This window comes from Parasteatoda tepidariorum, chromosome 9 (genome assembly GCF_982258835.1).
Source record: "Parasteatoda tepidariorum strain Cologne lab strain chromosome 9, Ptep-v5.0, whole genome shotgun sequence".
Taxonomy (NCBI): domain Eukaryota; kingdom Metazoa; phylum Arthropoda; class Arachnida; order Araneae; family Theridiidae; genus Parasteatoda; species Parasteatoda tepidariorum.
The window spans coordinates 76,550,009-76,564,481 of record NC_141763.1 but is presented as its reverse complement, the minus strand read 5'-3'; the positions used below and the strand labels follow the sequence as shown (position 1 = coordinate 76,564,481).

Here is a 14,473-nt window from a genome sequence, read left to right as displayed (position 1 = left end):
AGCATAATTACCATTTACAGTGTTTTCATCATAGAAAAAAAATGGGTGAGAATTTCTCACCCTTTCTCAAAAACAGGGTGAGATTTCAAAAACTTAAGTGAGATTTCTAAAAACTAAAAAAACACAAAAACTCTAGGAAATTTTTTTTTTTAATTATAATACATTTCTAACGTCTTCTATTTTTTAAAGCATTGAATATTTTTGGTGCATCATCATAGAAGATTTTGCCTTTACAAGGTATTTGTCCATCTTACATTAGCACATAAAAAATTTGAACGTCTTACATGAAGAAACCTAACCTACGGTAAACACGTGGTTGCAGAGAAATGTGTTCTGAAAGGGGTTCTGTGGTTGTGTTCTGTTGTTCGAAAAGGTTTTTAACAATACTGGTAAATAGGGAAGCTAGATAACGGGGCAGATGTTGAAAATAATGAAAGATACAGGCAGAAAAGTGAAACGGATTTTATTCTAAATGGCGTAATTCTAAGCTTTGTTCGAAAATGCGAGAAATTCGCGATTTTTGAAATTGATTTATAGAATGCGCAAATTTCTCGTGGTAAAAATTTTTTAATGTGAGAAAAGAAAAAAATATGCGAGATTCTCGCGCTGTAGTGAAAACACTGATTTATTTATATTTATTTGAATAGATAATAATGTAATCATTATCAGATTGGCTGTTGAATTCATATCATTTTTTCTTTTCCACGTTTAATGCTACAGTTATAAACTTCCTCTTTTTTGTGTTTTTGTCAATCACATCCCTGAAATCATGCATTTTCTTTAATAATTGTAATCCGTTATTAATTTCACATTCTAAATGTGAAGCACTATTCCCATTTTCTTTCACTGATTGACAATCTTTTTCATAGCACATCTTCAAAGGCACATATTTTAATGAATCACATGCGATAAACAAACACTGTTTTCGTTTTAAAGGAATTCTGACTTTTTTCTTCGGCAATTCCTTTCTGCAACTCTATTCTTCTGCAAAGCACTCTTTTTCTTTTTTTTTTTTTCAATAATAATAACTTGCATTTTATTTATTGTGCACCCAACCCCGCAGCTATCAATCTCACCGACTTCTCACAATGTCAGTCAGGCAGACAGGCACAGGATTTAAGAAGAGCAAATGAAACTTTATTTAACCAATATTACCCAGAGAACGGTCATTTAAGTAAAAGAAAATCAAAGTGCCAATAAATAAATATAAAGGAAAATCTTGCAAAATAATCCCAAAGACGTCTTGCACCACTTGCAGAAATGGAAACATTAGTAAGTCAAAGAAATAATATGGTTCTTACAGTTCAGTTTAAGAGAAAATTTAAAATGTTAATTCATGCATACTTAAAATTTGAATATAAAACCAAAATGCTGGATGTGAATAATAAAGTGTAAGAAAGCATTTTAATTTTGAATAATTTGTAAAGAAGATTTAGATAAAGAAATAAAATTAAAAGATTAGTTGAAGCTTTTTATGTTAATATGCATATGTAAATGTGTGTGTGTGTGTGTGTGTATATATATATATATATAAATACAAGAAAACACGAAGAAAGTTAAGAAAAACAATAAGTTTCATTTATTGCGCATAAGCTGCAAGTAAACAGAACTCATTAGATAAGTTCAAAATGAAGATAAAACAAAGAAAAATTATAGACATATAAAAAAGGGGGGCAAAAATAATAAGTAAAAATATAACAAACAGCAGTTTTTTAAAAAAAAGGATGAAATTTTATTTAAAAAAAACCGGAGAAAAAAAAATGTAATCTTTTCATCAGCCCACACGATTATATCCGCAAAATCTTCCCAATCAAAAATTTCAACCTTTTTTCTTTTTTATACTTTGTTAATTTTTTACTTATTATTCCCCCCCCCCTTTTTTCATATGTCTATAATTTTTCCTTGTTTCATCTTCATTTTGAACTATATATATATATATATATATATATATATATATATAACTATTTATGTAACTGCTATATTATTCATTAACATTTTTTTATTTATTAATTAGATTACTTTTGGCTGACTTTGTATGATTTCTAGGTACCCATCAAACAGGATCACAAAAGATGTTGTGGCTTTTCATGCAGGAGATTTTAATGAGCTGGTTGAGAAACTTCAATTGGACTTGCATGAACCTCCTGTCTCCCAGGTATAATCACTCTCAGCTTTTGTTATAAATGTTTTTTTAGTATTATGATGCTGATAACACTACTTTCTACCATTTTAAATCAGTACTTTTAAGTGTTAGTCTGATTGCGATTTTTCTCTCAAATAATAAATATACATTTGTTTCATTCTTGAGTTGCCTTAAAGGTAATTTTGTACCAATGCTTGTTTTTTTTTTAATTGAATTCAATAAATAGTCACTTACTAGTAATCACATTAACATCATGCATCATCTTAATCTTGCACAGCTGTTAAAAGAAAAAATAATAATTATCTTTAACTTTTTGCTTACACTTGGTACAACGTGTGGACCCTATGTGATGGTGCAACATGGTATGCCACAAACAAGGGGTTAAAAAAGATTTGTAATTTTGCTAAATCATAATATTACAATGGTAGTGAATCATTTGTTTGGAATCCTATTTCTAGGGATCATCTTAATATAATTACAGATTAATTTCTTGTTATGAAATTCGATTAATTAAATCAGTGATTCTCAACCACTGTGCCGCGGCACTTTTGTGTGCCGCCAAATTCTTAAAATGTGCCGCCAAATATTAGAAATGATACAATAAGAATTATAATGCTTTTTTTATGAGTAAAGTTTAAATTAAAGTGTATATATGTATATATACTTTTTATAATTTTTCCACCCTTTAACCGCGTGAACGTCGGCGATTGTCTTGTCTCTGACAATCTTAAAATAAGGTGGAAGTGTTTAAATTGTATATGACACACAATTTTAAAAAATGTTGTAAGAGCTAATCATTAAAGTAAGCTATGCAATTAATAAACAAATTAACAAAGGATAACTAAAAAACAAATATATAAAAAACAAATTAACAAAGGATAACTAACAAAAATTAAGCTAACAATTAATAATTAGCAAAAAAACTAGTTAACAAGAAATTACAAAAAAATAACAGTTAATGTTTAAAAAAATAACAGTTAATGTTTAAAAAAATAACAGTTAATAACTATAGAAAACAAGCTAACAATTAATAACTAGCAAAAATTAAGTAACTGTTACAAACTAATAAAAAATTAGTCGAAAGAAATAATTAATCCCTTAATAAATGTGCTTTTCTAGTACATATTATTTCACATTCAAAATTATTATCACAAGCTATTTAACACAGTGTAAAATAGGTAATTAAACAACTTTTAATCTAATTTTTTTCATTGTGTGCCGTCAAATTTCGAAATCGTTAAAAGTGTGCCGCAACAAAAAAACGGTTGAGAATCACTGAATTAAATCCTCGACTAATTAAAAATTTATACTCGATTCATTATTTTTTTAGGACTCAGTGTTTTAATTTGATACTGTGATTAATTTCCTCATTTTTTAGATCGTCAATTCAGCTAGTTTAATTATAAATTATTTTTTATTTTCTTTCAGAAAAAGAAAGCCTGAATAATCTTTTTAAGTGACTTTAGGTCTCTTTTATGATTACTTGCTATTCTTGCCAACTATCAATATTAATTAAAGAATGCATTCCTTCTTGAGCCATGAATGTTTATTCTTAGAGGCTATTATGGAGGCTGAATTAATTTGTCCGAAAAGCGCTACCCAGCTCTGCCGAATAATGCTCAATATTTTTTTCATGTTGCATTTTAAATATTTATAGGACTTATGTACAAAACTCACAGGGTTCCCGCGGCCTTGAAAAGTACTTGAATTTCATTTTGATTTTCAAAGGCCCCTAGAAGCACTTGAAAATGATATTAAATCCTTGAAAATTTCGAAATGACCTTGAAAAGTATCGAAAACTCAGGAAAACAGCCCTATTTCCAGTATTTCTATGTTTTGACTTTTTGACGCGTGTAAGTGTGAGAGAATGACTTCCCCGTCTTTCAGATGATGACAAGTACTGTTTGATTTTATGTATGTTTGGCTGATTTTAGGAATTTTAAATATTGGGAACTGCGCCAGATTCTGACAAAATCTCGATTCTTATTCAGGCGATTTTAATATCAATCATCGGTCTTCGTATTAGACTTATTTAAAAATTATGTGTTGCAGGGATGAAAGACTTCCACAAAAAAGCGGAAATCCGCTTTTTTTCCCCAATTTTGAAAATTTCCGACCATGTTCCAAAAACTAAAAGTCCTATTTGAGAAACCCAAGCCACCCGAACGATAGTCGGATTACCGCGACTTCCGCTATAGAGTGGAAAGGAGCCTAAGCGTTTCGTTACGAGCGCCGATATTTGATATTTTTTTTTGTTTGGCTGATTTTTGGAATTTTAAATATTAGGAACTGCACCAGAATTTGCTAAAATCGCGATTTTTAATCAAATGGTTTTAATATCAATCATCGATTTTTGTATTTAACTGATTTAAAACTTACGTGTTGCAATTTTTTTATGCGATTTAAAAATCGTACTAGCAATTCCTATTCACTCAATTTCAAAATCCAATATCGCGATTTGTATTTAAGCGTTTTTAAAACCCAATATCATGATTTGTATGAGTTTAAAATCCAACGTTGCGATTCGTATTCACGCATTTTCAAATCCAATTTTGCGATTCGTTATCACGCAGTTGTAATATCAGATATCGTTTTTCGTATTTGTAGACTATTTAAAAATTACTCACTGTGATTCGTATTCACGTGATCTAACAATTATGCATCGTGATTCTTATTCGATTTTAAAATCCCAAATCGCGATTCATATTCACGCGATTTTAAAATCCAATATCGTGATTCATATTCATGCGATTTTAAAATTCAATATCGCGATTCATATTCACGCGATTTAGAAATCCAAAATCGCGATTCATATTCATGCGATTTTATAATCCAATATCAAGATTCATATTCACACGATTTTAAAACCCAATATCACGATTCTTGAAAGAAGTAGAGGTAAGCTTTCTCTTGAATTAGTTACTGTAAAGATGTGATATATTTTTCATTAGTAAGTAATTAAATAGTCGCGCCTTCCTATAATTGCTTAATTTTTTTTAATATATTAGTGGTCAAAATTTTAAAATTATATTTAAGAAAAATTTAAAGTTAACTGTCTAAATGCTTCTGCCACTTTAAATATTGAATAAAAATCTCCCAGCATAGATAAAAGATGCTTTTATAAATCTCAGTATCATATAGAGCACCCCCCCCCCCTCTTCCTAGTGACCTGCGTTGTAAAAGTTCAGCTTTTTTTTATTTTTGTCCACTTTAATGCCTGGTGTTGCAATTCGTTTTCGCGTGATTCAAGAATCGTACTCGCAATTCCCATTAAAGCAATTTAAAAATCTAATATCGCGATTTGTACTTAAGCATTTTTTTTAGTGCAATTAGTTTTTCCGCGAGTTTAAAATCCAATGTCGCTATTCGTATTCACGCATTTTGCGATATCAAACATCGATTTTCATATTTATACTCGATTTGAAAACTACTCGTTGCAATTCATATTCACGTGACCATGTCAAGTGCGTATGATCGATGCTACTGAAAAAAAGTTTATTCAAATATGAGTGGTTAATTAAAAAAGTCAGTGACCAAAATTGTTACTAAGAATCTATCAGAAGGTATTGAGGTGAAAGTTGGCAACTGTTTCAATTTAAAATGGTTGACTGGTAATAAATTTAAAATGATAATCAAGCAGCAACATCCAATAATTGATTAATTTTCTTAAATAGAAAAGTGGTCGAAATTTCAAAATTATATTTAAGAACAATTTAAATTTCACTGTCTAAATGCTTCTGCCACTTTAAATATTAAATAAAAGTCTCCTGGCAGAGTTGTTTTTAAATATCTAATTGATATCACAATATTATATAGAACATTCCCCCCTTCTGCCCGATTCTTTGCTTATTCAGACTTTGTATACCTGACTTGAAATAAGCCTTAATGCAAAATTCAAACCTGACGTTTTTATGCATCATGAATTTTATTCTCGACTTGATGCCAATCACCCTTGTTTTTTTAATTTTTTTTTTTATATATACTTAGATCACTTTCCGAAAACAAGAGAGAGCAATGGAAGTCTTATTTTTCAGTACTGCTATTATCGACTAACATTTATCGTCAAAACATTTTAGTCTATCTTTAACTGAAATTTAAGTCCTTGAGAATTTTATAATAAGTCTTAAAAAGTCCTTGAAAAGTACTTAAATTTTATTTTTATAGTAGAGCATGAACCCTGAACTCACTTTAAAATTGTACCAAAAAATTTGAAGCACTGAATTCAGTATTTAATTTAAAGAGCTTTGTGAAATTAGCCTTGTGAAAGAGACATTCTGAAGATGCACAAGAATTTTTATGTTAAAACCATTCCAGGATTTTTTGTTAGCATATAAAAATCATATTTTAAGCATCTATTTAACACAAATTGGTTTTAATTAAAAAAGATGCTTTGTAACTGACTTTGAGCTGTTAAACATTAATTATCATTTAGAGCCTTTTCCATTTATGCGATAACGTTTAGAAGGACAAGAGAATTAGACCTAACCAATATAAATAATAAAATAAAAATTGGAATATTTAATTAACATTACTTTCTTTTTCAAAATAATGTTGCACTTCTTAGGTTTACAATTTTTCAAATTTAAGAATGTCTAGTACTTTATAAACATGATAAAAATTAACTTCACTTAGTACTTAAAATTATTTAATTGATTTAAATTATGTTTAACTTATGAAAATGAAGGTAAACTTACTTTATACTACAAATAAATAAAGTGCAAATAAAGCACAGGTAATATCCCATGAACAAACATACTATGTTTTTGTTTCTATTAACAAGATCCCTACTTCAATGTTGTCAAAGTATTGAATTCATTCTATAGTTCAACCCTGAGAGAACGTCCTACTTGTAGAACAAAAACTATAGTTTAACTTAATTTTGTCCGTAAATGTTTATTTTTGTCTACTTAATCAAACTAAATCTGCAGCATTTGCCGCTGTGAAATGCAAATTCTGTTACTGGGCTGATCATTAAGTTGGGATTCATAAGGTAACCTGCTTTAAACTGAAAGGATATGCTTCATGATATTTAATTTTATTGTAGTAGTTGAAACTTACTTATTAGCCTTACTTAAATTACTACTTAATTTATTAATTAATTTTACTTAAATTATACTACTTTGCATTGAGTAATTTCATTTTTATGTATAACTTGTTTTTTGTGTATTAAGCTGTTTGGAATTATAGACCTGCTAGTTGATATTGACCTTAAAATTTAAAATTTTTCCTGTGTACAGTACAGTAATCATGTTAATTACTATCCTACACCAAAACAAAACTGAATGTAATGAAGAAAAAAATGCAAAAATTTTTTAAGGAAAATGGTACTTTAATACTAAAGTAAGCTGCATTCTTTTCTGCAGTTTTGTTTGTTCTAACGTGCAATAACACCTACAATTTTACTCTTCGTTTACACATTTTTATCTTATTCTCTTGGTATTCGACATATTTAATTTTATAAAAAAGAAAATACTTAATTAAACTTAATTTTATTTTCAGTGTGTTCAATGGGTAGAAGATGCTAAATTGAATCAACTTCATAGAGATGGCATAAGATATGCTCGCATTCAATTGTGTGATAATGACATTTATTTTCTCCCGAGGAATATAATCCATCAGTTTCGGACAGTCAGTGCTGTGACAAGCATTGCTTGGCATGTACGATTGGCTCAGTATTACATTCCTCCTGAGGGACAATCTAGTGAATCTGATACATCTCCCCTAAAAGAAAGAAAAATTAAGGTTGAACCTTTAGATTCACCCTACACCAAAAAAAGAGTGCATTCAGAATCCTCAAGCAAACCTGAGAAAGTGAAAGTTAAACATGAGCATAAAAAAAGTGAAAAGCCAAGCTCTATTCTTAAACACATCAAACAAGAACCCTCTGATAATCAACATAAATTTAAGCATAAAACTTATGAGCGGGACTCTAAATCTGATTCACAGAAAAAATGTGAAACTAAATCTGTTTCATTCAATGATTCGAAATCAGGCACTCCAAAGAAGCACCATGTGAAAGCTCTTAACTTTGGGGATATAGTTGATGATGCTAAAAAGCAGGTCTCCATGAGTGAGAACAATTCTAAAACTGACTCACCTAGAAAAGGTGAAGAAGTTAGGTCAGTTTTCCATGGGGAAAATAAGTCTAGCTCCCCTCGAAAAATTACGGATAATAAATCTTCTGTCACGCATCATGTTAAAAAAGATTCTTCTTTGAAAAAGAAGGAACATCACCACTCCGTTAAAAGTTTTTCTACATCACCAGACAAATCGTCTAAAAATCCTCATAGAGGCACACCAATAAAGAAAGAAAAAGAATCCAGTAAAGAAAAGGAATTAAGTAAAGAGAGAGAAAAGGAATCAAGTAAAGAGAAAGAAAAGGAATCGAGTAAAGCGAAAGAAAAGGAATCAAGTAAAGAGAGAGAAAAGGAATCAAGTAAAGAGAAAGAAAAGGAATCAAATAAAGAGAGAGAAAGGGAATCAAGTAAAGAGAAAGAAAAGGAATCAAGTAAAGAGAAAGAAAAGGAATCAAGTAAAGAGAAAGAAAAGGAATCAAGTAAAGAGAAAGAAAAGGAATCAAGTCAAGAGAAAGAAAAGGAATCAAGTAAAGAGAAAGAAAGAGAATCTAGTAAAGTGAAAGAAAGAGAATCCAGTAAGGAGAAAGAAAGAGAATCCAGTAAGGAGAAAGAAAGAGAATCCAGTAAGGAGAAAGAAAGAGAATCCAGTAAAGAGAAAGAAAGAGAATCCAGTAAAGAGAAAGAAAAAGAATCTAATAAAGTGAAAGAAAAAGAATCTAGTAAGGAGAAAAATAGAGAATCGTCTACTAAGGAGAAAAATTTTGAGGTGAAAGCGGCTGTGGAGTTGGTTATTTGTAAAGACTCTAAGCAATTGGGTGATAAAATGTTTGCTGTTGATGACAACAGAAGTGATGCCATTGACTTCAAAACTTTTAAAAGCATGAACAAAATTGAAGAGCATCCCAGAAACTTCAAGAAAGAGAAACGAAAACATTCTGAGGAGCATGACTTTGGTCAGCACAAGCTACACAAAACAGATAAACTGCTTCCCTGTAACACAAACTCACCCGGTCAGAAAGATATCATTCCAAAACATAAATCATCAAGCGAGCGTAGGTCCAAAAGCCGCCATCATCATCATTCGAGGGAGGCCATTCAAGATATTGAATCAGCTGTTGTAGACTGTGTTGCTTGTTTGGTAAACACTGTAAGAGATGAAATTGAGGAAGTAGAATTGCCGATAAAGAAAAAACTTCATCACAAAGAGAGTGTCCATTCTCATAGAGCCTCTATTTCGAAAACCAAACATGCTTCTCATCATAGCAGGCCAGAATCGCAAAATGTGCTTGTGCTGACAACTGAACAGCATCTTGTAAGGAATACATCTGGAGAGTCAAGTACATCTTCATAATTTTGTTGCCAGTGAGATTTTAGAGACCTTCATGAGTGTGAGTGAAACATTAATTCTATCAAGTTTTATCATGGCATCTTCATTAAATCCAACTTTTAAATGTGAAATCATTTTTATCAACTTAATACTGCAATTACTATACGTGTGTTGGAAATAATCTTAAGTTCTGTTAAAGAAATGATGTTGTGTACAATTCTTTCAATAATGATGCAAATCTTCTTGAGCTAGTTTGTAAGGATTCATTTAGAATAATCTTTTATTTTACTTATCGACCTTTTGCAATATTCTTGCAATCATACATAACTCCTTTATAAGAGGTAGTTATGTTCCTAAATAAGGAATAAAAATAAAAGTGAAAATTATTACCAGTTAGTTATTATCCTAACTAAATATAATAGCTGTTGTACAAATATCTCATTTCATGAACCTTTGATTTCAGTATTTTTGAAAATTCCGATATGAAATTTCAAAATAATTGAAAATATAAAAAAGTGAAATTATCCATTTCGATCAATATTTATATTTGCAATTACATAGTTCTCCCTAGGAATAAGGACACTTACTCGCAGAAAAGGGCGATTTCAGTTTTGAAATGACACTCACTTAACACCATTAAAATTTATAAAAACATGTACACTATGCAATTACTGAATTTGATCCTCAATTTTTAAATTATCCTTTTATACTATTTTATGTGTGTATTTCGCAAAGTAATCCTCACTTATTATCGAAATGACAGAAAAATTTATACTTTTGAAATATAATTAAAGGCAAGTTAAAAGACATCTGTGTATAATTCAATAAACTTAAAAGATAAATAAACTTAATTACTTAATAAATAAATAAACTTAAAAGAGGGGATTAATAAATGAACGACTTTAAAGCTTTTTTAGCATTTAACACTGAAAAAATGAGAAAATAAAAGTTTAAAGGTGCATTTTTAAATAAGAAAGTATTTATTAAAAAAAAATTTATTGGACATTAAAAATTTTATTTAATAAAATTTATTTGTATTAACTTAAAATCACTGAAAAATTCATTAATATACCCCCTCCCAAGTGAAAAATGTGAATTGTTGAATTAGAAATTCGTTTATTTTGAATTTTATGCATTACAATTTGATGTAGAGCTGTTATCGTGACATGAGGCATTTGTAGTCTTTAAGCTTAAATTTATAATTTTAGCACCCTTGCTTACCAAACATTAAATTAAAATTTTAACTAAACTTTTTAAAAATAAAAAAATGACAGTTGACACCAATTTACCAAATATGGTTAGTGTTTTTTTGTTTTATTTAAAACAAGCTAAAAAAAATTAGTACAAAGTTAAGTTGCTGAACATTGAAAATTGTTCCCTTATATAAGGCTATTTTCAGTATTGAAATTATTGCTCATAACAGTGTTTCTTAACAGTACTGTTATTGTGAATATTTCCAAATTATGTATATTCTGATTCATCATATGAAAAGAATTGATGTTTCAAGCACACTGTATGTTGATCCATTCTGTAAATGCCATTTTATTTGGCAGGTTGTTATAAATACTGTTTTTGTATATACTTGTGTATAGAAATCATTTTTAATAGATATGTAATAAGTTTTGAAAGTTATCTGCAAAAATCATAAAGTTTTAGGGTTTACTTTTGTTACTACTACTTTAATACAAATTTTATTTGTGTTTCAAGCATTTTATGGAAATGCTTTAAAAATTTGTAATGTTGTATTATTTTTTTTTTTTAAATATTTTCCTTAATTTGTTAAACTTTTAGAAATTAACATTTTGTAGATGTTTAAAAAGAAATTTATGAAAACTAGGTGTGTTATTGAGCTCATTTATCCTGAAAGTGGATTAAATTTAGATCTTATGAAAAACCTTAATTAGTTATTTTATTAGTTAATTAAATATTAAAGTTATTTTTCATTATAGCTTGTAAAAAAAATAATCACTGTTTTCTCAGAACTAATTTATTAAAAAAGAAGAAAGTAATTGAATCACATTTCACTAAATATTGTAGTGATTCAGAGACAATATTTTTTAGTCAAATTTAAAGAATAAATATCTAAACATTAAAGTTATATTTAAACAATTTAATCTTTTATGGCATCTTCTACAATTTTTAATTTTGAAATCAATCCTTTACTTAATGGGCAATTCCATGGTACAAAGACAACATAATAAAGAAACAAATAAATAAATGTTTAGTAGCATTCTTCAGTTAACAGATTTCTTAGTTTATTTACTACTTTAGATATAAAATCAAAGATTGTAGTTTTTTCTTTGTAATAATAATAAGAAGAAAAGTTGATAAAATTTTAATCTAGTTTGTATTTCTAACATCCAGTCACGAGCTTTTTCTCCATTTTCCACTTTCTATATATCATTTCATATATACTTTCAATGTTATCTGTTAATTTTATTATTTTTTTAAAAATAAATTTTAAAAAATAATCATATTTCTCCTATAGAAGAAAGAAAATTTTTTAATCCCTCTCCTTTCTATGCTATGTCTGTCACATTTTAAATTTTTAAATAAGTAAAGCTTTTGTAATTTCCATCCCTTTTCTTATATACATAATGATATAAAGATATTGAAAAGCATTCCATATAATTTTTTTTAAAAATTTACTAACTATTTATCAATGAGAAAAAAGTAGGAAGGTTGAAAATGGGAAAACCTATCAAAATGTAACATCAGTCACCATGGAATTGCCTGAATACCCAGTTAAGTTCTCAGCATATGTTTTTAGTATTTTATGTCACTTTGATACCTCTCATTCTACTACCAGACATTTTAAAAGTATGCATTTGAAATATAATAATCATATTATTATATTTTAAATATAAGGCATTTTAAAAGTATATTTAAAATGTATACTTTTTAAAAAATATATATTTATTGTAGATACTTGAGCTCAGATATCATCTTTTTTATTTAAAACTTCTTTATAAACACTTGAATAATATAGGTCGATTTCTTAAAGGAAAAATCTTTTTCTAGTTTCATAAAACCCACCTTGATTTTTTTTTATTTATTTTTTTCATATATTGCACTCTGGTAGTGTTTTTTTTATATATATATATAAATAACTATATATGTATATACATACTTCTTTGTTTATATTTGTACAGCAGAGATATTTTTATTGAATAGAAATAAGCAAAAATGTCTTGCCTCTTTTTTGTGATGTTTACAAGTGCTAATCTAAATAATTTTTATTTATTGTTTAGCCTATTTCATAGATAATCATTGTTATCCAAAAATATTAGTTATTTAAAACCATCCAGTTTATAAGTTTTTTATTTTAATGTCTTATTGCTTCATGTTAATACTATCTCTCCCTCTTTATCTCAACTTAATTTGACTGTATTAAGATTTTTAAAAGCTTGAGCTAAAATAATGCTTATCCACTTAAAAACATTGTTTTACTTACAGGATCTTTGTGCTTTGTTTAATTATCTTAACTGGATCTCACAATATGATGTAATTTATTAAATTTTTTATAATGAAAAATGGTGGAACATATTGATTTTTAAAAGTGTATAACGTGTCTGCTGCTTTTTCTTCTGTTTTTGTTCTTTTTTTATGGGAAATTTTATGTAGCAGGTTTAACCTTTAATAAGAGGGTAATCACAAATAAGGAAAAGTAGTTTGAGATCAATAAAACTCAATGTTTTCTCTCAAAAATTTTGCAGTTGTAATGATTTTCAATTCAATAACAAGTAATTTATTTTATATAAAGAAATAAGACTTAGTTGAAGAATTAATTTATGAAAAGTTATGCCAATTATTACAAAAATCAGTTAAATTTGAATTTTATCAATTTGGAGAAGTCTTAGGATATTTTCCAGCGTACTTACAGCCACCTTGGATAAATTTGAGTTTTTAGGAATTTGTTGTCCAAAGTGTTTTTTGTTTTAACAGAAATTGCAAATGAGTCCTTATTTCCATCAAAACATTGATAGTTTTATCATTTAGCATATTAGATTTTTTTTTAATCCTCTGACAGTCTTGCATGTAGAAAAGCATTTCCACATAAATCTTTCTCTACATATCAAACCAGTTTTCGACATTATAAGACAATAAAATTGATGAGGTAATGCATTTTATTTGATAATGAATGTATTGAGGGTGCTATTTCTAAAATTCACCCTTTATCAAAAGCATCTGAGGGATTAAAATATTTATTCTTTTAAGATAAGAATTATATCAGTTTACTTTAGGCAGGGATGCACAACTTGTTACTTGTAATCGAATGTGACTCTTCAATGGTTAACGTGCAGCCTAACCAAAAGCTACATAAAAGACATTATTTTTGTTAATATTTTATTTAAAAATGTGTAGGTTATTATTCAATTAATGTATGTAAATACTTAATACATTTTAACTCCCTAAATCTACTCCCCCTGCAGCTTTTTTGGAAACAAGTTATGCACCCTTAAATTAAAGAAATTAAATCAAATACTTTATTTTTAATGTTCCAGCCTTCGAATAAATCACGTCAGAACTTTTTAAAATTTTGCTATAAAATATAACAGGAAAATTTTTCATATGTAAATATTTAGTGTAAGTTAATAACAAAAAAAACTTATTGTTATCTCGGGAGCAAGCATATGACCCCAATCCAGTATAAGTGACTGTTGTTTGTTTTTTTAGTTTTAATTTCTTTCATTTGTTTGTCAAATAGTAATTTCTTGCCATTAGTTGCAAAACATTTATTGTATAATACTGTGCCTTTCATGACAATATTCATATCTTCATAATATCCTTATATTAAATACCTCATTATTTCAAAATATAATTAAAATTTATATCTAAAACTATAATATTATTAAATGACGCTTATTTTTTAAACATAAATTGAATAATGAAAATTTGTAAATTATTTTCATTTGTTACTTTTCC

General features: G+C 28.0%; 1 protein-coding gene across 4 annotated transcripts in view; it reads left to right on the top strand.

Moving 5' to 3' along the window:
• Positions 1-10,495, top strand: part of LOC107452177 (uncharacterized) — a 29,574-nt gene extending 19,079 nt beyond the window's left edge. For all 4 annotated transcript variants that reach the window (XM_071186757.2, XM_071186759.2, XM_071186758.2 and 1 more), the window contains 2 exons: positions 2,047-2,155; positions 7,643-10,495. In XM_071186757.2, coding sequence (XP_071042858.2) covers positions 2,047-2,155; positions 7,643-9,571 — 2,038 coding nt within the window. In that variant the 3' untranslated portion in view covers positions 9,572-10,495. The remainder of the gene's footprint in view (positions 1-2,046; positions 2,156-7,642) is intronic.
• The last annotated feature ends 3,978 nt before the right edge of the window (positions 10,496-14,473 follow it).